This window comes from Hyla sarda, chromosome 2, assembly GCF_029499605.1.
Source record: "Hyla sarda isolate aHylSar1 chromosome 2, aHylSar1.hap1, whole genome shotgun sequence".
NCBI lineage: Eukaryota > Metazoa > Chordata > Amphibia > Anura > Hylidae > Hyla > Hyla sarda.
The window spans coordinates 156,437,443-156,461,953 of record NC_079190.1 but is presented as its reverse complement, the minus strand read 5'-3'; the positions used below and the strand labels follow the sequence as shown (position 1 = coordinate 156,461,953).

At 42.3% G+C, this 24,511-nt stretch overlaps 1 protein-coding gene across 4 annotated transcripts in view; it reads left to right on the top strand.

Annotated features, from left to right (window-relative positions):
- Positions 1 to 24,511, top strand: part of ABCC4 (ATP binding cassette subfamily C member 4) — a 371,576-nt gene that overhangs the window by 31,254 nt on the left and 315,811 nt on the right. For 3 of the 4 annotated variants that reach the window (XM_056555595.1, XM_056555592.1, XM_056555593.1), the window contains exons 2-5: positions 4,058 to 4,168; positions 14,563 to 14,683; positions 19,705 to 19,926; positions 24,340 to 24,429. In XM_056555595.1, the coding sequence (XP_056411570.1) occupies positions 4,058 to 4,168; positions 14,563 to 14,683; positions 19,705 to 19,926; positions 24,340 to 24,429 (544 nt within the window). Of the gene's footprint in view, positions 1 to 2,825; positions 2,924 to 4,057; positions 4,169 to 14,562; positions 14,684 to 19,704; positions 19,927 to 24,339; positions 24,430 to 24,511 lie in introns of those variants that run through there. The other variant, XM_056555594.1, reaches the window with a different exon arrangement.

Here is a 24,511-nt window from a genome sequence, read left to right as displayed (position 1 = left end):
GTATTGCTCACAGGATCTGAGAGGTTAATGGCGGACATCAGCGTGATCATGGATGTCTGTCATTACCAGCGGTCCCTGGCTGCTAATAGGTGCCCATCTGAGGGCTTGTTTTATGCGCCACCAATTGTACTTTGTAAGGACATCACTCATTTTACCACAGAATCTATGGCGAAACAGAAAATATTTTGGGAGAAATTGAAAAAAAAAAAAAAAAAAAAAAAAAAACACAATTTAGTCAATTGTGAGGGTGGGAGGGATTTGATTCTATGCAGTGCAATCTGATTGGTTGCTATGGGCAGTACAGCAACTTTTCCTCTGGACAGGTTTTTATAAATCTACCCCATTATCTTTATTCTGTAGGTCCATATGATTACAATGATACCCAATCTAGGCTACATGAACACTACCGTTGCACTAGTTTTTTCCTTTCTTAGTAAATTGGTAAAAGATAAGGGTTTAGTAAATAATTTTGTATTCCGTGAACTAGAATCTTTGGTGGAAAAGGATCGGGGGTTGGGTAACCTTTTGGGAAAATGTGACAAAATATGGTGCTCATTGAGAGGGAGTCTAATAGGAGTAAATAGTATGAACTTCATGCCACTGTGGGGGAATAGGAATTTCACAGAATTACTGACTTGCGAAAGCAATTATTGGAAGAAATATATATATATATATATATATATATATATATATATATATATATATATATATATATAATTTAAAAAAAAATTTTTTGGGTCAGTCAAATGTTTGAAAATTGAATTTTGTACGAATTTAAACACTTTGGGATGAAGGATAATTACATGTTTTACTATATCCAAATTAAATATATGGTGGCTTTTACGATAGATAAAAATAGTTTCGCTATAAAAAAATCATTGAATTTTTGAGGGTTTGGTAAGTTGGAATATGGGGGAAAAAATTTGTCACGTTTGTATAAACTTTTGAACTCCTAGAAAAATATAGGAAAATGGATCATTAAATTGGTGGGTTGTCAAATGAATTATGGCACAACATTGGTGTAAATTTGAATAAACTATCACTGAATATGTAGCAAAACTTCCATGCAGCAACCAATCAGATCGCTTCTTTTATTTTTGAAAAGGCCTGTGAAAAATGAAAGAAACAATCTGATTGGTTGCTATGGGCAACTGGACAACTTTTCCATTGCACAGGTTTTGATAAATCTCCCCCTATTACAGTACTTCCGGTCTTTTGCTGTGCCCTAAACATAGCATTGATCAGTGTTATCGGCACTCCATTACTACAGGCTGCTGAGGCGGCCTGCATAATTGGAGCGCTGATCAGACCGGACGGACGAAGGTAGGGAACCTCCACTCCCCCTCTCAGCTGATCGGGACCGGCGCCATTTTGCAACGGGTGTCCTGATCAGCTCCACTGAGCTACTGGCACTTGCCTCTGCATTTTAGACGCTGCAATCAACTTTGATCACAGCGTCTAAGGGGTTAATGCTGGACATCACCCGGATTGGTGATGTCCAGTATTAGCCACTATGAAGCGAGCTTAGCTCCTGAGCTCTCTTCCTAGACCCACCGCATGGCTGCACCATTTATCAATGGTGGCTTACCGTGGTGGGGTTAACCTCTTCCCAGTGCTGGGCCCTACTGGCAGGAGACACAGGCTGCATACTGAAGGGGCCAAGCCAGGCTGTGCTGCATGGGAGCTAAGCTTACTGCCGGAGCCAGGCTCTGCTCCGGTGTTGTCGGCTCCCATGCGCACAGCCGGCCCCTCCATTGTACGGCCCACTGTTTCTCTACCCAGTAGTGCTTAGATAATAGCAATATTTTGCGTTGGCTGTCCGGGCATGCTGGGAGTTGTAGTTTTGCAGCATCTGGAGATCTGCAGGTTGGAGACCACTGGCATACAGTATAGAGTTCCGGCGACCCCCAACAAAGAGGAGGAGGGCAGTGCTTGAAGGTGACATATGTGAGTAGTACCCCGCTGGGCTGATCATTAATTGTGGGGGGGGGGGGGGGTGGCAGAACAGCGCTGGCGGGTCACATAGGATTAGTTCCCCGATGTGGGGACAGCGCTGCGCTGGGCTGATGATACATTCCCGAGGGGGAGGGGCCCAACCGGTATTGCGGTATGGGGGAAAATTCATATCGTGCAGCCCAAAAAATTCGGTATTCGGTATGGACCAGTACACCGCCCAGCCCTAGGTGTACTTATCTTTTGATGCATCATGTGACAAAGCTTACACAATCTCAAACTGGTTTCTTGAACATGACAATGAGTACACTGGACTCCAATGGCTTCCATAGTGACCAGATCTCAATCCAATAGAGCACCCTTGGGTTGTGGCGGAATGGGAAATTAGTGCATTGGCAATGCACCCAAGTTTCACAATTTTTTTAAATTTATTTATCCTTTTTCTATTAAAGTAAATTTTTGGCCCACATTTGAAAAAATACCTGAAAGAAGTGAACAGAGTACAAATACAACACAGGGACATTTTGGTGCAAGTTTAGTGCACAATGTTAATAAATAAAGTAATAATAATTAAATTCTCTTCCTTATGCTTTTTTCACCTAGGTTTACATAGAACTCCAATTGTACATATGGGGGGAGATTTATCAAAACCTGTCAGGTAGAAAAGTTGCCCATAGCAACCAATCAGCTCTCTTCTTTCATTTTTACCAAGGCCTCTGCAAAATAAAAATAAAAAAGCAATCGGATTGGTTGCTATGGGCAACTGGGCAACTTTTCCTTTGCACACCCATGGTCCTTTATGTAACACTTTACCTGCATTCACACCTGACTGTCTTACTTCTTCTCTCATGGAAATAACTATGGAGATTATGTAAACTCCCAGAGACTAATAGCTGAAAGTTATACCAAAACATACATAAACATCCCAGCACTTTCCTATTATTGGTTTTATTTATCGTCTATACTACAGGTTTGTTTCTAGTAGTACATAGATTTCATTTGCACTATATCCTGCTTCTTCTAATTACAAATCTAAACATTAGTTTTGAGGTTTGGTAGCAAAGTAAAATGCTGGACTCTAAATGTATGAAGGGTTTTATTCATGCCTGGTCTAGAGGTTTTGCCAACTAGTATGTGTACTTTTTGTTGAGAATGCAGTTTAACTCTGTACAGACCTACCAGGTAGTAGATACAGTGGTCCCTCAACATACGATGGTAATCCGTTCCAAACGGACCATCGTTTGTTGAAACCATCGCATGTTGAGGGATTTCGTGCAATGTAAAGTATAGAACAGTGGTCTACAACCTGCGGACCTCCAGATGTTGCAAAACTACAACACCCAGCATGCCAGGACAGCCGTTGGCTGTCCGGCCATGCTGGGTGTTGTAGTTTTGCAACATCTGGAGGTCCGCAGGTTGTAGACCATTGTTAGAGGAAGTTGTACTCACCTGTCCCCGCCGCTCCGGACCGTCACCGCTGCCCGGGATGTTGCCGCGTCCCCGAGGTGTCCCCGACGCTCCGCCAAGGCCTCTGCTTCCCCGTCATCCGCGCTCTCCGTCGCCGCCATCCCGTCGCTACGCACGTCGTTCCTATTGGATGATGGGACGGCGTGTGCAGCGACTTCATGATGTCGATGGAGAGCACAAACGATGCAGGGGATCCCCAAGAGGATGCGCCGGAGCCCCGAGGACATGTAAGTGATCGTCACCGGAGCTCACGGGGCACCGTAAACGGCTATCCGGCGGCAGCTGAAGCAGTCTGCGCTGCCGGATAGCCGCTTATGCGATGGCCCCGACATACAAAAGCATCGTATGTTGATGCTGCCTTCAACATGCATATGTTGAAATTATCGTATGTCGGGGCCATCGTAGGTCGGAGGGTCACTGTATTTCTTTTCTGCATGGTTCATATAGGGTTTTAGGCTAGGGCTACACAGTGATTGAATGTTTCACTAAAAGTAGCAGTGACAATCTGCCTTCTATTATTCCATGAGAAGACCATTCTGGCAAAATACTGCGGGTGGGTATTGACATAACATTATCTTACTATCATGTTACATTGGAGAATATAAAGTTTACTCTTTTTTTCTCTCTTTATTTTCAGTTGGCTCAATTCTCTTTTTATTATTGGTCACAAAAGAAAGCTTGAAGAAGATGACATGTACAATGTACTCCCAGAGGATGCCTCCGAGAGGCTTGGAGAGGAGCTTCAATGGTAAGGGGCATTGTTATGTTTATTACAGAAATTTATATTTAATGTGCATATTATAATATTTCCAAAACTTCACCATATGGTACAAAGATAGTCATCAATATATTTAAAAGTTTTTTTTTTTGGGGGGGTTTCAACCTCCATAATTATTAATCAATTATTTTTTTAAAGATAAATAGGTTGCCCACCATTGGGGTTGTATTTAGCTGGTGTTCTTACTCACTAAGAGCTCGACAGACACTCCCCCTCCATTCAGCTCTATAGGAGAGTCGAGGATGTACGAATGCTGCATTTCTACCTCACCCATCGTCCGACACGCCTCCTGCATGGGGAGAGCCCCGGCTAAGCTGGGGCCCCGTACAGTAGATCAAGGGAGGTCCCAACGGTAGGACCCCCTGCGATCAGACACTTATCCCCTATCCTGCAGATAGGGAATAAGTGTTATATGGCTGCAGTACTCCTTTAAAACAACAGAGTTCCCAATCCCATTTTGCTATACAAAAAATGAGTAATAGAACAGATAAAAGGATAACCAATGATGTTTGTGTAGAAAGAGAGAAAACCCCCGCTTATAAGGGGTTCTTCTCCTGTTTTGATAGACTAAAAGAGACAGGAAATTGCCACAGCGGACACCCTTATGGACATATCGTATATACTCGAGTATAAGCCGACCCGAATATAAGCCGAGGCCCCTATTTTCACCCCCAAAAAAAACAGGAAGAGAGAAAAAAAATAAAATAAAATTATTGACTCGACTATAAGCCTAGGGTGGGAAATACATCATCCCCCATGTCATCATTTCCCCCCCCCCCCCCCTGTCATCATCCAGACCCCCGTCATCATCCAGACCCCCGTCATCATCCCCTCCCCCTTCATCATCACCGCCTGTCAATCCCTTCATCGGTGGTCTTCAACCTGCGGACCTCCAGATGTTGCAAAACTACAACTCTCAGCATGCCCGGACAGCCATCGGAAGCCCGGAAGACCACTGCGGCCTTCGTCATCATCCAGCCCCCCCCCCCTCTTGTTTTGTACCCACCTCCCCTCGGCGGGACGTTAGGGTGAGCTGCAGGGACGTCTGCTGGGGATGGTTAGTCGTTCGGGGCTGTCCATTTTCACCAGGGGGCCCTCTTCTCCGCGCTTCGGGCCCTCTTCTCCGCGGTTTGTGACATTGCCTTGACGACGACGCACAGGGACGTTCATGCGCAATGTGCGTCGTCAAGGCAACGTCACTAGTCTGGGGCCGGGCCCGGAGTGGAGAAGAGGGCCCCCCCCCCCGGTGAAAATGGACAGCCCCGAACGACGGTCCCTGCAGCATAGATGGCCCGGACCAGCTCACCCTAACTTCCTGCCGAGGGGAGGTGAGTACAAAACAAAAGGGGGGGGGGGGGGGGCTGGATGATGACGAAGGCCACAGTGGTCTTCAACCTGCGGACCTCCAGAGGTTTCAAAACTACAGCACCCAGCATGCCCCGGGAGTTGTAGTATTGCAACATCTGGAGGTCCGCAGGTTGAAGACCACTGAGAAGGGATTGACAGGCAGAGAGTTCACTCGAGTATAAGCCAAGGGGGGCATTTTCAGCCCGAAAAATCGTGCTGAAAAACTCGGCTTATACTCGAGTATATACGGTATGTCATTCCTCTGTTCAAGATGAATATGTCCTGAATGGCTGCAACTATTTTTACCCGGTAATATTGTATGTGTATATTCAGGTTAGTGTCAGCGACCCTGCTGTCAGTGAAATCTTCCATCTTTATCGATTCATTATAACAATCCAGACATGCACATATGCCAACATGAGCCTTGTCATTAACAGCTTAGCCTTGGTTAGGACTATGATTAAGGAGTTATTCCTATTTCTTCTATGTAAAGTGTTATTCATTTGGCTATTTATGGCTATGTTAAGGGGTTATTCTAAAACACATTAATAAAGTTTTAAGATGACATTTGCTGTGATGCTGGACTATTACAGACCCTGCAAAAAAAAGTCTACCAACTAACTAAAATGTCCCTGTTAATATCTTGAGACGACTATTTAGGAAGCTGTGACTTGCAGCTCCACATGAGGATTTGTGAAGGAAATGAGGCGGCTGCCTGGTAGTTCTAATAACACGTCAGTAGGTTATTGTACATCCATCCTAACAATTATGGAGCTGCTATCTGTATATATTTCTATGATGTTAGATGACTATAGCAGGATCATATTTCCTTTGTCAGGAAACTTGTGAAATGATGATTATTAGGTACTTGAGTCTTGAGGGCCCTGTATTCCATGAAGTGGAAATGCTGAATGGGTTTGGCTGCTGTTTTAACCTTGTGTGCTAAGAAACATATCTGCTGCCAGTAAATGGATGACTATTTTATGTCTGACAGCCTATTGTCTGTGTTGTGGCAAGAATTTGCTCCAGTGTTCTCTAGCATTTTTTCCATTGCACGGAAGTAATTTAGACTTCACCAGTTTCCATTCTTATTCTATTTCATATCATTTTCTGATGCATTATCATCATTGTTCATAACTACAGATAAACTATACTTCTCAAAAAAATAAAGGGAACACTTAAACAACACAATGTAACTCCAAGTCAATCACACTTCTGTGAAATCACACTGTCCACTCAGGAAGCAACACTGATTGACAATCAATTTCACATGCTGTTGTGCAAATGGAACAGACAACAGGTGGAAATTATAGGCAATTAGCAAGACACCCCCCCCCCAATAAAGGAGTGGTTCTACAGGTGGTGACAACAGACCACTTCTCAGTTCCTATGCTTGCTGGCTGATGTTTTGGTCACTTTGGGAATGCTGGTGGTGCTTTCACTTTAGTGTAGATGAAGTCTACAACCCACACAAGTGGTTCAGGTAGTGCAGCTCATCCAGGATGGCACATCAATGCGAGCTGTGGCAAGAAGGTTTGCTGTGTCTGTCAGTGTAGTGTCCAGAGCATGGAGGGGCTACCAGGAGACAGGCATCAGGAGATGTGAAGGAGGCTGTAGGAGGGAAACAACCCAGCAGCAGGACCTCTACCTCCGCCTTTGTGCAAAGAGGAGCACTGCCAGAGCCCTGCCGTGGAGAACGTTCTGCTGCCTGCAACATCCTCCAGCATGACCAGTTTGGCAGTGGTGTGGGGTGGCATTTCTTTGGGGGGCCGCACAGCCCTCCATGTGCTTGCCAGAGATAGCCTGACTGCCATCAGGTAGAGATCCTCAGACCCCTTGTGAGACCATATGCTGGTGCGGTTGGCCCTGGGTTCCTCCTAAATCAAGGCAATGCTAGACTGGACTGGCTGAAGTGTGTCAGCAGTTCCTGCAAGAGGAAGGTAATGATGCTATGGACTGACCTGCCCATTCCCAAGACCTGAATCCGATTGAGCACATCTGGGACATCATGTCTCGCTCCATGCACCAACGCCACGTTGCACCACCACTGTCCAGGAGTTGGCAAATGCTTTAGTCCAGGTCTGGGAGGACATCCCTCAGGAGACTATCCGCCACCTCATCTGTAGCATGCCCAGGCATTGTAGGGAGACCATACGAGCACGTGGAGGCCACACACACTACTGAGCCTCATTCTGACTTGTTTTAAGGACATTACATCAAAGTTGGATCAGCCTGTAGAGTGGTTTTCCACTTTGATTTTGAGTGTGACTCCATATCCAGACCTCCATGGGTTGACAAATTTGATTTCCATTGATCATTTTTGTGTGATTTTGTTGTCAGCGCATTCAACTATGTAAAGACAAAAGTATTTCCTACGATTAGTTCATACATTCAGATCTAGGATGTGTTATCTTAGTGTTCTCTTTATTTTTTTGAGCAGTGTATATGTGTTCTTGGGGATTCTTGTTAATTTGCCAAGTCCAATGTATTATGAAAAGTGTTTTCTCCTTTCCTGATGTTTTGGATACTGTGTTTTGAACTGTTCTTAGCAATGTTATATATATGTGTGTATTTTTGTCTGTGAACAAGCTTGACTTGACTGTTCCTAGTATCAAGTTTCACTACTTGAACATTGCTTGCTCCAGGCATGATAACTTGTCTTTTAATAACCTTGCTGATTTTAAATGTTTTTGGAAACTGTTGCAAGCAGGCAGATGGATTACACTTTTAGTGATCACCACATCGTGGATCGTGTATTGTGCATTGGTAAATGTTTTTTTTTTTTTTTTTTTAAACTTTTGGGTTGGCTTTATCTTCTAAGGGTATGTTCACACATACTATATTTTCTGTTGTGGATTTTCTGCTGGTTTGTCAATGATAAAATCTGCAGCAGGCAATCCGCCACATATATAGATGTGGACAACATTTTTGTAACCTTCCGTTAAAGACAGAAAACCCCACAATGCTCCCTGAAATAACTTGAGACTGACAAAAGTAATAATGAATGAAGCTTTACTGAAAACTACTGCTTTTGAATTGGTTTTACAGAATCATTTTGAAAAATAGAATAATGACCTGGACAATAATAATGGTTCCCTGAACATTCTATTTATTTTGTTGCACAGCCTTTTGAGGCAGTCACTGTGATTAAAGGGGTACTCCACTGAAAAACTTTTTAAATCAACTGGTACCAGAAAATTAAACAGATTTGTAAATTACTTCTATTTAAGAATCTTAATCCATCCAGTACTTATACGCTGCTGTATGATCCACAGGAAGTTATTTTCTTTTTGAATTTCCTTTCTGTTTGACTCTCTGCTGACACCTCTGTCCATGTCAGGAACTGTCCAGAGCAGGATAGGTTTTCTATGGGGATTTGTTCCTATTCTGGACAGTTCCTAAAATGGACAGATGTGTCAGCAGAGAGCACTGTGGTAAGTAAGAAAGGAAATTCAAAAAGAAAAGAACTTCCTGTGGATCATACAGCAGCTGATAAATACTGGAAGGATTAAGATTTTTAAATAGAAGTAATATACAAATCAGTTTAACTTTTGGGTACAAGTTGATTTTAATAAAAAAATGTTTTCCAGTGGAGCACCCCTTTAAGGAATCTTTGTAATTCTCAGTGAGATGTCTACAGTAATCTTGGCCCGCTCCTTTATAAGATACTGCTGTCTCAGGTGTAAAGGGTGACTTCAGCCCCTTCCACAGATCTTCAATAGGCTTCACATTAGGGCTCATAGAAGGCCACTTCAGAATAATCTAATGCATTGCTCTTAGGCATTTTTTTTTAGCTGCATGTTTTGGGTCATTATCCTGTTGAAGGACCCAAGACCTGCAATGGAGACCAAGCTTCCTGAAAGCTCCATTTCACTCCAGAATGCCTTCATATGCTTGAGATTTCATTGTCCTATACAGATTCAAGACACCCTTTGCCAGATGCAGCATAACAGCCCCAAAACATAACCGAGCCTCCTTCATGCATCACAGTAGGTACAGTGTTCTTTTCTTTGTATGCTTTATTTTTGCATCTGCAAACAGAGCTGATGTGACTTGCCAAAAAGCTCCAGTTTTGTCTCGTCTGTCCAAAAGACATTCTCCCAGAAACTTTGTGGCTTGTCAGTGTGCATTTTGTCAAATTCCAGACTCCCTTTTTATGATATGCTTTCAACAGTGAACCAGTCAACCATTAAAGGTTTAAATGAACTGGTGCCAGAAAGTTATACAGATTTGTAAATTACTTCTATTTAAAAATCCTAATCCTTCCAGTACTTTTCAGCTGCTGTATGCTCCACAGGAAGTTCTTTTCTTTTTGAACTTCTTTTCTGTCTGACCATAGTGCTCTCTGCTGACACCTCTGTCCATGTCAGGAACTGTCCATGTCAGAATCAAATCCCTATAGCAAACCTATTTTGCTCTGGACAGTTCCTGACATGGACAGAGGTGTCAGCAGGGAGCACTGTGGTTAGAAAGAAAATAAATGTAAAAATAAAAAAAACTTCCTATGGAGCATACAGCAGCTGATGAGTACTGGAAGGATCGAGATTTTGATATAGACGTAATTTACAAAGCAGTTTTACTCTCTGGCACCAGTTGATTTAAATTTTTTTTAAAATAAATGTTTTCCACCGGAGTACTATTTTTTTTTTTTTTTTTTTTTTTTTTTAAGTCCACTTTGGCTCAAACATCAACAGATGGTGCCATCTGACACTAATGTACCTTGACCTTGGAGTTTACCTCTAATGTCTTTTTGAAAGTTGACATCAATTTTCTTCTTCAGTCCCATGGACCTTTAAAATTCTAAATATGTGCAACTGTAGTCACAGGAACATCAAGCTGCTTGGAGATGGACTTATTGCCTTTACCTTTAACATGCTTGTCTATGATTTTCTCTCTTGATTTTCTCCTTGGTCCAAGATCATTGTGGTGGACACCATGATATTGACCAGCACAATGGCTACTTTTCACCCTTATATAGGCAGACTGACTGATTACAGGTTTGGAGACGCCTGTGACTGTTATTGCTGGATGTACCTTAGTGTTTCCTAGCTTTACTAGGGGTACCATCATTTTTGTCCAGGCCAATTCCATTATTTTGTTTTTCAAAATAATTCTGTTGAAACAAAATTCAAAAGCAATGTCTGACTTTGAGTTCATTTTCAGTAAATTATTATGGATTATTACTTTTGTCAGTTTCAAGTTATTTCAGGGAACATTGTGTTATTCTTTTTTTGTCTTTAACCCATTAAGGACCAAGCCCATTATGAGGTAGATTTTTCAAAACCTGTCCAGAGGAAAAGTTTGAGTTGCCCATAGCAACCAATCAGATCGCTTCTTTCATTTTTGAAAATGAAAGAAGCGATCTGATTGGTTGCTATGGGAGACTCATCAACTTTTCCTCTGGACAGGTTTTGATAAATCTCCCCCCATGACCTTAAAGGGGTACTCCGCCCCTAGACATCTTATCCCCTATCCAAAGGATAGGGGATAAGATGTCAGATCGCCACGGTCCCGCTGCTGGGGACCCCCGGGATCGCCGCTGCGGCACCGCGCTATCATTACTGCACAGAGCGAGATCACTCTGCTCGTAATGACGGGCAATACAGGGGCCGGAGCATTATGTCATGGCCCTGCCCCTCATGATGTCACGGCCCGCCCCCTCAATACAAGTCTATGGGAGGGGGCATGGCGGTCATCACACCCCCTGCCATAGACTTGCATTAAGGGGATGCGCCGCGATGTCACAAGGGGCGGAGCCATGAGGTCACGCTGCTCCGTCCCCTGTATCGCCCATCATTACGCACAGAGCAAACTCGCTCTGTGCAGTAATGAGAGCGCGGTGCCGCAGCGGCGATCCCGGGGGTCCCCAGCAGCGGGACCGCGGCGATCTGACATCTTATCCCCTATCCTTTGGATAGGGGATAAGATGTCTAGGGGCGGAGTACCCCTTTAAGGACCAGAGCATTTTTTGCACATCTGACCACTGTCATTTAAAGTATTAATAACTCTGGGATGCTTTTACTTATGAATTTGATTCCGAGAGTTTTTTTTTTTTGTGACATTTTCTACTTACATACTCAGGGGTGTAGAAATTTTATTAAAAAAACTACTTGTCCACAGGACTAAAATGGAGCAAAATCTACTTGTCCCTCATGACGATCCACTTGTCCGGGCCAATTTTCGCTTTTACTCTCTCGTTTTTTTCCTCCTCGCCCTATAATATCCATTACTACCTACTATAAGGATACCTTTTAATTTTTCAATAACATATTCTCTGAACCAAAAAAAATAATAAAATAATAATAAATATCAAGGGAAGTGAAATTGAAATAGTAAAAGATAATTTTGCAGATTTGGTGGTTTTCTTTTCTTGCGCCATTTACCTTGTGGTTGAGGTAACATGTTAGTTTTATACTTTAGGCGCCTGATTACAGCGATACCAGATTTGTATAGTTTACATCATGTTTTACTAATTCTGAACTTTTTCAAATTTTTTTAATTGCCATTTTTTAACCCCTGTAGCTTAATTGTATGAGGGCTAATTTTTTGCGCCATAATCTGTTTTTTGTATCGGTACCATTTTGGCATTGATCTGACTTTTTAATCGCTTTTTAACTTTTTTTTCTGGGATATTATAAAAATTGCAATTCTGTTTGTTTGGTATTTTTTTTTTTACATTTACCGTACGTGATACATAATGTTATATTTTAATAGGTTGTACAATTACGCATGAAGCGATACCAAATATGTTTATTTGTATTATGTTTACATGTTTTTATATAGGAAAAGGGGGTGATTTGAACTTTGGAATGGGTTAATGCAGCGGTCTTCAAACTGTGGCCCCCCAGATGTTGCAAAACTACAACTCCCAGCATGCCCGGACAGCCAACAGCTCTCCTGGCATGCTAGGATTTGTAGTTTTGTAACATCTGGAGGGCCACAGTTTGGAGACCACTGGGTATTAATGTGTGTCTTTCAAACTTATATTAAAACTTCTTTTTTTTTTTTTTTTTTTTTTACACTTTATTATACTTATGAGGAATCATTAGATTCCTTCGTTCCCCCCCACTAGCCCACCAGGGAGCATTCACATCTCCCTTTAGACGCCGCTGTCAGTTTTGACAGCGGCGATCTAAAGGGTTAATAGCCAGCTGCGGCGATCGACGCATGCTGGCTATTAGCGGCGGCCCCCGGCTACTGAGAACAGCCGGGGGCTGCAGAGTATGGAGCGGGCAGGAATCCTGAGCCCGCTCCATACTCCCCTGTGAGCGCCGCAACAATCTCCCCGTACAGACGTGCCTCCTCCCCTCAGCTCTCCGAAGCTACAGCTGGGGGGAGTGAAGGCAGAGGACGCAGGTCTGCATGGGGAGCAAGAAGCCACGCCCCCTATTCTCCCCCCGCAGGTCTGCAGAGCAGGGGAGAGAAGACAAATACACAGCTTCTCATCTCCCCTGCTCTGCTTTGGAGGAAACAGGTTTTTATTGCCGGCGGGCTGCAGAGTATGGAGCGGGCAGGAGTCGGGAGCCCGCTCCATATAGTCTGCAGAGCGCCGCTGCACTTGTCAGGTCCGGCCCTGCTTGCCGAAGCCGGGCTAAGGGCCGGACAAATTCACCTGCCCGGTACCCGGAACTGCTTGTCCCGGGCGTCGGGCGATAGGAATTCCACATCCCTGCATAGTGGTAAATTTTTGTCGATACTTGGATAATTTCTTGATGAAAAATTAGAACATTTTGCCTTTTTCTAACTTTGATTTATATTTACAATATGTATACTTTTATGTTGGCGGGTTTTTACTTTTGGAAGACATCAGAGGGCTTCAAAGTTTAGCAGCAATTTTTCACAAAATGTTCAAAATCTGAATTTTTCAGGGACCAGTTCAGTTTGAAGTGGATTTGAGGGGCCTTCATATTAGAAATACCCCATAAATGACCCCATTGTAAAAACTGCACCCCTCAAAGTATTTAAAATGACATTCAGATAGTTTTAGGAGTTTCCTTTTAGGAGTTTCACAGAACAGGAATAGCAGCAAAGTGGAGGAGAAAATTCTAAATTTTCATTTTTTTACACTTGCATGTTTTTGTAGACCCATGTTTTTCATTTTTACAAGGGATAAAAGGAGAAAAAGCCACCAAAATTTGTAACCCCATTTCTCTCTAGTAAGGTAATACCTCATATGTGGATGTAGAGTACTCTGTGAGCGCACTACAGGGTTCAGAAGAGAAGAGGCGACAATAGGATTTTGGAGAGCAAATTTAGCTGAAATGGTTTTTGGGAGGCATGTCGCATTTAGGAAGCCCCCATGGTGCAAGAACAGCAATAACCCCCCCCCCCCTCCCCACATTGCACACTATTTGGAAACCTACACCCCTCAAGGAACGTAACAAGGGGTATAGTGAGCCTTAACACCCTAGAATGTCCCACCTCAGCCAGTGATAGGTTAAGTGGCAGTGTCATGTAACAGTCCCGGCCTTCTTTATGGGGCCCCAGGCCGTTACATGACACTGCCACTCAGGCTACCATTAGTGAAGACGGGACATTGCTGCAGCTGGAGAATAGCCTGGCGTGTTGGGCACAAAACCAGGAAGAAGACAAGGGCCTATATATATATATAGTACGTGTGAACATACCATAAAGGGGTTTTGAACAAAAGTTTTTAAAGGGCAAAAAATGTGAAAAGAATCAATTTGTCAGTACACTCTCTGTATTGCATTTGTTCACTTTTTGCATAGTCTAAGCATTTCTTAGTCTCTAAGGCTCATATCTGGACCTAAAATGAAAACACATAATGGGGGAGATTTATCAAACAGTGTGTGGGAAAAAAAAAAAAGTAATTTTCCCACAGCAACCAATCGCAGCTCAACTAACTTTTCTTTCATAATGTTTGTCCGAATCCTGAATATATGTATAATGTAGACTGTAAAATGATTAATTTAGAGCAAAATGAAGCAAACCTAATCTACTCATTTATTTACTGTTTGTGCCACAATATTAATATTCTGCCTTTTTGATTATTTTAGGTACTGGGACACAGAATTACAAGAAGCTCAAAAAGAGGGTCGTGCCCCACGCCTAACAAAGGCTATCATACGTTGCCACTGGAAATCCTACTCTGTCCTAGGATTCTTTACTTTTATTGAGGTAAATGTGCAATGTTACTTCTGAGATCTTTCTCCTTCTGCCAACAGCTGCTGTTATATTGTAAATTTGCAGTCATATTCCATTTACTGAAGGACATTTCAGGAAATCCACTGTATTTGTACTAGTTAGAAACATTTCATTTGGCAAGGAGAGGACTCCATTTAAAAACATGTTTTACAGAGAATTATTAAAAACATTGGCATAGTTTGGTGAGCTGTCATCTTAAAGCAATTCAACTTTTTTTTACAAGTTTTTGCATATACAAAAGTCAAGAAACATTCCTTGATGTGTTTTTAAAAAACCCACACATAGCCAATTACATTTTCAGTCTATGATTCTGCCTCTCCATGTAGGAATACTATAACTTTCTTACCCGAACACTGAGCAGTTGCTGAATGGGTTTGGATTTAGCATACCCTGAATGGAATAGATTTGTGCAGCCAGAGGGACAGTAATTGGGGAGGGGGGATTAAGATGTGTATGCAGCCAGAGACACAGTACTTCAGGTACCTAGGGGTGGGTTTTTCAGCCAAAGGCACAATTATTGGGGTTTTTTGCATCCAGAGATACAGTACTTGTAGGTGGGTGGGTAAGTTGGTTTGGGATGTGTGCAGCCAGACATGATTCACAGCAATGTGGGTTTTTTGGGGGGGGGGGGGGGGGGTTGGTGTTATATGGCTGATAGGCTCACCCCCCAGCCCCCATATTACTGCGCCTCATCATGTCTTCAGCATCATCGCCCCAACCCCATGTCTTATGATGCCTCATATCTGCTCTGCTGTTCCACATTGCTATCATTGTGTATCTGTACATAACTTTTAGGGCAATTACGGTATTTGTAGTCACTTGATGGCAGAAGAGAACTTTGTTTAGAGCAGTTGCCTGGGCCCTGGGTGCTAACAGAGTCTTGCAGCACTTGGATATTCTTAGGATTTACAGTAGGTCCAAATTGTATGAAAACCTATTGCTTCAAAAACATATAAAGCATGCATTAATGCTGTCAGGTACAAATACAGGTTGGGCCATTTAAATGGATACACCTTAATAAAATGGGAATGGTTGGTGATATTAACTTCCTGTTTGTGGCACATTAGTATATGTGAGGGGGGGAAACTTTTCAAGATTGGTGGTGACCATGGTGGCCATTTTGAAGTCGGCCATTTTGAATCCAACTTTTGTTTTTTTTCAATAGGAAGAGGGTCATGTGACACATCAAACTTATTGGGAATTTCACAAGAAAAACATTGATGTGCTTGGTTTTAACATAACTTAATTCTTTCATCAGTTATTTACAAGTTTCTGACCACTTATAAAATGTGTTCAATGTGCTACCCATTGTGTTGGATTGTCAATGCAACCCTCTTCTCCCACTCTTCACACACTGATAGCAACACCGCTGGAGAAATGCTAGCACAGGCTTCCAGTATCTGTAGTTTCAGGTGCTGCACATCTCGTATCTTCATAGCATAGACAATTTCCTTCAGATGACACCAAAAGATAAAAGTCTAAGGGGGTCAGATTGGGAGACCTTGGGGGCCATTCAACTGGCCCACAACGACCAATCCACTTTCCAGGAAACTGTTCATCTAGGAATGCTCTGACCTGACACCCATTACGTGGTGGTGCCCCATCTTGCTGGGAAAACTCAGGGAATTTGCCAGGTCCAAGCATTCCTAGATGAACAGTTTCCTAGAAAGTGGATTGGTCATCGTGGGCCAGTTGAATGGCCCCCAAGGTCTCCCGATCTGACCCCCTTAGACTTTTATCTTTGGGGTCATCTGAAGGCAATTGTCTATGCTGTGAAGATACGAGATGTGCAGCACCTGAATATACGGATACTGGAAGCCTGTGCTAGCATTTCTCCTACGGTGTTGCTATCAGTATGTGAAGAGTGGGAGAAGAGGGTTGCATTCACAATCCAACACAATGGGCAGCACATTGAACACATTTTATAAGTGGTCAGAAACTTGTAAATAACTCATGAAAGAATAAAGTTACATTAAAACCAAGCACATCATTGTTTTTCTTGTGAAATGCCCAATAAGTTTGTGTCACATGACCCTCTTCCTATTGAAAAAACTAAAGTTGGATTCAAAATGTCCGACTTCAAAATGGCCGCCATGGTCACCACCCATCTTGAAAAGTTTCCCCCCTCATATATATTAATGTGCCACAAACAGGAAGTTAATATCACCAACCATTCCCATTTTATTATGGTGTATCCATATAAATGGCCCACCCTGTAGAAAGAATAAAAACAGGAATTGGATGATAAATAGATGATGAAACAAAAAATTATGATGATGATGTCAGGAACTGAAGCAATAAGTAAAGAACAGGAACTGCAAACACTAACCCTGTCTAGCTGGCCCTAATCTTTTTTTTGGTTGCATGAACCTCAAAACCAGACAATAGTGCAATACAAATCACACCTTATTAAAATAAAAAAAAATAAAAAAATGGCAAACAATAGCAGAATCCATTAAATTGTTTAAACACACAGCCAGGGGTCTAAAGTGGGTATTCAGGAATAGCCAAAGTCAGGATATCGGACAGCAGCGTAGTCAGAACCAGGATCCGGAACCAGAGTAGAGGTCAGCCTGGGTCATACACAGAATCACAGTCAGGTATAACAGAAACATGCTTGGAGATCAGAGAACACAAAAGGGCAGAGGCAGTCTGAACTGTTGCCATATGAAAAGGTAGCTAGGAAAAGGAGAAGCTGCTTGTTAGTATCAGCTGCTTGTTGCTGTCTGTTGAGAAGCATGTAGTGGAGCGAAGGAGTGGTGTGAACCCTGACATCCTAGATCTATCCCTAAACACTAAAACAGTAGATGCCACTAAAACGAACTGTGGGAAAATTATTATTGTATGTTAATATTAAGGGGATACTCCAGGGTAGGGTATCCTCCTGCTCTTTGAGCAGAGAGATACAGCGTGTCATTGACTGAGGCTGCACACACCTACCAGCTCTCAGCACTGAAGGGATCATGACTCATCAGTACAGAAACCATGTGGTCTGTGTCTCTCAGGAGGGTGGGGGCTGCATTCAGAGAGGGTCTTGGACAGAGACCAGGTAGATGGCTGGATAACGTCTTTCCCTCACTCCCTGCATGTAAGTGACAACCAAAAGAGGCAAAACTGCTCAATATAGCTAATGAATGATATTTAGACAATTAAGTGAGTAGGTGAGCGAGCGACGATGGGCTATGGGTTTAGTTCCTCAGAGTACCTCTAAGTAATTTTCCTTCCATTTGCCTGTGTGTAAATTATGTATACCAGTCTCTAAAATAATCCAAAAGACTTATGTTCTTCAAAAACTGCTAAATAGGTGAGATTAAGTAAGTTTCAGAGTGTGGTCAAGGCTGAAGTAATCTTGCATTTGATAAAATCAGCTACCACTGCAAAAGTCAAAGCAAATTTGACTTCATCTTAAAGGGGTACTCCGCCCTTTGACATCTTATCCACTATCCAAAGTATAGGGGATAAGATGTCTGATCGCTGGGGTCCCACCGCTGGGAACCTCCACGATCTCCTGCAGCACCCCGTGTCATCTGCTGCACGGAACGAACTTCGCTCTTTTCCTGATTACGGGTGATACAAGAGTTGGGGTCTTGTGACATCACTGCACCGCCCCTCGTGACGTCACGCCTCGCCCCTTCAATGCATGTCTATGGGAGGGGGCATGGCGGCTGTCACGGCCAATCCCATAGACTTGTATTGAGGGGGTGGAGCGTGATGTCACAAGGGGATGGGGCCGTGACATCACAAGGGGGCAGGTCCCCCTGTATCGCCCGTCATCAAGTTCGCTCTATGCAGCAGATGACACGGGGTGCTGCAGGAGAGATCGCGGGAGTTCCCAGCGGCAGGACCCCCGCGATCAGATACCTTATCCCCTATCCGTTGGATAGGGGATAAGATGTCTAGGGGCGGAGTACCCCTTTAAGTAGTTCTGATAAAGAAAATCCTAAGCAATGTCCCTACAAATATCCTACGTTAACCCTCAACTTAAAACATCATAGCAAAACAGCAAGTGGTCACTAGGACCCAGAGACCAGAGCAAGAATGAACAAAAATGTAATCAAGGAAAGCTGGTGAAATGCCAGTGGTTGGCGGCTGCTAACTGGTCAGAAGATAAGAATTTTAAACGTATACATTTTCCTGCATGTAGTTATGATTTTTTTCCAGAAGTACGACAAAATCAAACCTATAAAAGTAGGGTATCATTTTAATCGTATGGACCTACAGAATAAAGATCAGGTGTCATTTTTACCATGTACACTTTTAAATGTACTGCGTAGAAACGGAAGCCCCCAAAAGTTACAAAATGGTGTTTTTTCGTCAAGTTTATCGCACTGTGATTTTTTTTTTTCCGTTTGGCCATAGATTTTTGGGTAAAATGACTGATGTCATTACAAAGTAGAATTGTGGGTGCAAAAAATAAGCCATTATATGGATTTTTAGGTGCAAAATTGAAAGAATTATGATTTGTTAAAGGTGAGGAGGAAAAAACAAGTGGCAAAAAAACCCTGAGTCCTTAAGGGGTTAAAAGTTATGTCAAAACAGAGACAGATCTTTATTAACCTGATTAATAAATATTTATTTAAATTGGGTACCACTGGAGGGCAGGAAGCTGTGATGTTTGTGGCTTTATGCAAAATACTTCCACTAAAGGACTGTTGGGCTGCCCTATGTCTGTCATTACAGTCCATTATTTTCCCTTTATCAGTTATTCAGAAACAGGCAAATGACAGCTGGGTCCTTTAGTTGTAACTTACTGTTAGTTGATGCATACAGTGCAGTGACCTGCCACAGCTAGTAACTAGCAGGGTCAACACATAACAAAAACTAAGAAGCAGCAGTGATCAGCGGGGAGTGAAAAGCTGCTGGAATGGCATCTGCAGGGGATCAGGACAGGTCAGTATAGTTTTGTTATGATTTACCCCTTTTAATATTTAAAAAATTTTCTGTCAATTATGTAATTCACTGGCATGCCTCTGATGTTCTTTCCTCCCTTTTAGGAAAGTGTCAAAGTGATCCAACCAATTTTTCTTGGAAATGTTATAACTTACTTTGAGATAGATGACCCCAGTGATGCCGCCCTGGCTAATGCCTACATAAATGCTGCTGCCTTGTCTGTCTGCACCTTACTCTTGGCAGTTCTTCATCACATTTATTTTTATCATGTTCTTCGAGCTGGCATGAAGCTTCGTGTGGCAATGTGTCACATGATTTTTAAGAAGGTAAGAGTTTAACAGTCTGTATTGAACTATTGAAATTACTTTAGATCTGTTTATGATATGTAATATCACTGCTCTTTCTGGTATTCAGTTACCTGTGTGTTTTACTTTATCAATAACATGCCTTCCTTATTGATATCATGACCAGTGAAAGTGCTAAAGCCATTATATGACGCTGCCAAATAATTGTAGGATGTGACATCATTAATGATGATGATGCATAGCAAAGCTCTTACCTCTTAGTCTCATAGGAAAGGAATTTTTATATAGTAAATACAGTGCACTTACATACAGTGGCTGGTGAAAGTATTCACCACTAGGTCTCTCCCCTGTTTTGTTTTATTACAGCCTGGTATTAAATATAGATTTCAATTTCGATTGTATGTTAGGCTCCTGTCACACTGCCGTTGTGCCCGTTAGTGTGACGTCCGTTAGGAAGAAAGTGGGAGAAAAATTTGTGCTTGCGACGTATTTTTCTCGGACTATCTTCAAGCGGAATAACGGGAGTCATAACAGACGTTAGAGGAATTCCAATAAAGTGAATGGGATCCTCTGTGCCCGTTATGACTCCCGTTAGGCTCCGTTACAATAACTGATGTTAATGGCAGTCAAAGTAAAAAAAAAAAAGTCTGTTTGTAACGGAGCCTCTTCACTAGTGTGTAAGTAGCCTAATGAAATTGACAGAATAGTCCATATTGTTATTGTGGAATAAAAAAAAGTGAGTGAGTGCATATGTACAGGGATATGAGAATTGTATCGCCCAGCACCCGGGACATGCAGTTCGGGCAAGCAGCGCTAAATGCCGGAAGAATTCACATATGAAGGGGAAAGACTGTCTTGCCCTGTCACTAAACTGCTATACACCACAGCTGTATGCTGCAGCCTATAGCGAGACGTCCTGCACGACGCGTTCGATGACGTCACTCCCTGCACGCACCTTTGCCAGGAAGTCCCTGCAGGGAACAGGGAGCTATAAGTAGCAGTGAGTTACTTACTCAAACTTGGCTACTTACTATATAAGGGAGGATCTGCCTACCACTGGGGACTAACCCATCTACTTAGGGCAGTGCTTCCCAACCATGGTGTCTCCATCTGTTGCAAAACTACAACTCTCAGCATGCCCGGACAGCCTTCGGCTGTCTGGGCATGCTGGGAGTTGTAGTTTTGCAACAGGTGGGGGCACCCTGGTTGAAACTTAGGGTATAATTGTTTAAATGGGAGCCATACCTGCCAGGGGTCATATATATCTGGGGGCCATTCTACCTACTGGGAAGCCCCACCTAATCATCAGGTAGGGCTCCCCAGTAGGTAGACAGGCCCCCCAGATAGATATTACCCCCATCAGTGATGAGTCATATCTGTCTGGGGCCTGTGTACCTACTGGGGAGCACTACCTGATGGGGGTCATATCTATCTGGGGACCTTTCTACCCACTGAAGAGCCCTACCTGATGGGGGTCATATCTATCTGGGTATCTGACAACCTATTGGGGAGCCCTACCTGATGGAGCTCCTATCTATCTGGGGACTTTTCTACCTACTGAAGAGCCCTACCTGATGGGGGTCATATGTCTGCGGACCTGTCTACATATGGGGGAGCTCTACCTTATGGGTGACATATCTTTCTGGGGCACTGTCTGCCTACTGGGGGAGCCCACCGTTCCTACCAACTGGGGGGGGGGGACATATCTATCTGGGGCATTATTTACTTACTAGGGGAGCCCTACCTGCTCACCTACCTGATAAGGGGACATAACTACCTGATAAAGGGGCGTACCTTCCTGAACGGGGGACTACCTATTTAATGGGGCAGACTTATTTATCAGAGGCTCTATCCCCCTAATGGGGTGACATACTGGTCTGCCTATTAAGTTTCTATTAATAAAGACCTTATTTACAGACTATTTTGGTTGAAATTATTTTATGTACCAGGACAAGTGGATCGTCATGAGGGACAAGTAGATTTGCTCAGTTTAAGTCCCTTGTATAAGTAGTTTAAAAAAAAAAATATTCCACACCCCTGTATGTATTAACCCCCTTTGCTATGAAACCCCTAAAAAATAGTCTGTTATAACCAGTTACCTTGAATTAGATGAATGGACCCCACTTGTGTGCAATAAAAGTGTTTCATGATCTTTCACATGATGTCTGCATAAATATCTGTTATTGAAGACCCCTAAAGCCTTTACAGCTGTAAAACTACCGAATGAGAACATGGCTTTGTTCACATACTTATTAGTTTTGTGGCTGTGATTTTCTTTTGGTGTTTATGGCTCAAAATATGTTTTTATTTAATTTTTTTTTTTCTTTCTTTAAAACATATTATGGTCTATAAGCAGCTATGTCCCAGTCGCAAACAGACCTTTATTTGAGCTATAGCTTTTGCTGCAAACAAAAAAGAAATGGCTAAAAATACAGAAAAAGATGGAAAATTAGTAAAAAAATAAAATTAAACTAACATAGCCTCAGTCTGCAAAACTAACATTAAGACCAAGGAGCTGTCCAAATAGTTCAGAGTTATAGACAAGTAGACACCAGTTAATGCTAGCGGTCTTGTTACCAATCGGAATGGTCCAGTGCTGGCGATCGCTGTGATTGGTTTAGACACTAATGGCTGTGTGTTGAGTTATTTTGAGGGGACAAAACATTAAACACTGTTATACAGGTTGTGCACTCACTACTCTATACTGTAGCAGAGGGTCATTTCTTTAGTGTTGTCACATGAAAAGATATAATAAAATCTTTACAATAATGTGAGAGGTGTGCTCACTTATGTGAGATACTGTATATACATGCACAAAAATCCTAATACAGTGCATATTTTGCACCATTGTGTAAATAAGCACATCCAAGTTTAAATCAAATGTTCCTCTAATAGCATGTGTGTAAAACAATTAGATACAATCATACAGGCTGACAATAACCACCATTAAGTAAGAACCATGCTGATTTTGTTTGTAAACAAATCTAAAGCGCAGAAGCGAAAGTCGGGGAGATTATGGCTACCTCTATCAAACCTCTGAGGAAAGAACAGTTTTACCTGGAAGAATGGGCAAATATCCCAGTGTTTTCATGAGCTAATCTAAGAGAGACATACCCTAACAGACTTGCATCTGTAAATGCAGCAAATGGTGGCTCCACAAAGTATTAACATTTTTGTTTGTAAAAATGTTTTGCACCTTTAAAGTGGGGTGCAATGTAAATCAAATCGTACATTTTCATGATAATTGAAACTGGTACCTCACCATTTATAATTTCAGGTTGTCATTTTACAAAACAGGAACAACGCCAACGGGGTGCATATTTTTGCAAGACACTGCATGTCTTAATAATAAGAATAAGAATAATAAGAATAATAATAAGAATAGAATCCTTTTGCAGTGCCTCTAAAAGTTATAGCAGCATCAGTTCATTTCTTGACTGTATCTGTATTGATTATTTTATTGCGCTTTAACAAATCTTAGTCCAATATGAAGCTATTTCAGAGATGCCTGACCATGTAAAGCACCAATGTAAATATTTGTATTTATTTTGTTTTTACAAACACGATGTTACACTACATTTAGCCAATATCCGGACTTCTGCCCCTTCATTCCCCATCAATATGTGAAGGGCTAACCCCACAGAATGCATCCTCCAGAAGCTAGCTTTTACATTTTTTATTTTCTGTATGTGGGTCTATTAAAATGTTTTTAGTAAAGGATATGGCTTCAAAGGAACCCGGCTCCACTGCGCTGAACGACCACAAAAGATGAACAATTAAAAGGAGTTTATTGACCAGAATGCAACGTGTTTCGCTGCGCATGCGCAGCGAAACGCGTTGCATTCTGGTCAATAAACTCCTTTTAATCGTTCATCTGTTGTGGTCGTTCAGCGCCTTGCAGCCGGGTTCCTTTGAAGCCATATCCTTTACTGCTATAGATTTACTGATGGGCAGCGGACGACCGTATACCACTCTATGCTTACATCATTGTTGTGTATGAAGTTGCACAACTACCCAGGGTGAGCAATTAATTTATATATTTATCTCACCATGGGATTTGTGCGTTACTACTCTATGGAGCACCTGTCTTTCTATCCCTATTAAAAAAAATTTGGCCTAAATGGTTTATCAAGCAAACATATTTTGAGACGTGCCCAAGCTGTCTGACCACATAAAAAAGCCTCTACTAGACAGAATGTCACATTGTTGCTCAACTAATCACTGATCGCAGCAGTGTTCCTCCTCAGCCAGTGGCTCAGGGAAGGGAAGACCAATGATGACCAGGGTTGAGATAATGAAGTCTGTGTGAGAGCTTGGGATGTAACAGAGGCTTTTTATTTTATTTTATCAGGCACCCTGGACACATGTATTAAAAATAGGTCTGGCATTAAAATTCCACATGATGACGATTTTGCTATGTTTGTTCTGTTTTAGGCTCTTCGTCTCAGTAATACAGCCATGGGAAAAACGACTACAGGTCAAATTGTAAATCTCTTGTCAAATGATGTCAATAAGTTTGATCAGGTATATACAAATATATATTTATAATTTTTTTTATAATGTCTTTATTAAAGGAGTACTCTAGTGCAGAGTATTCCTGCTCCGT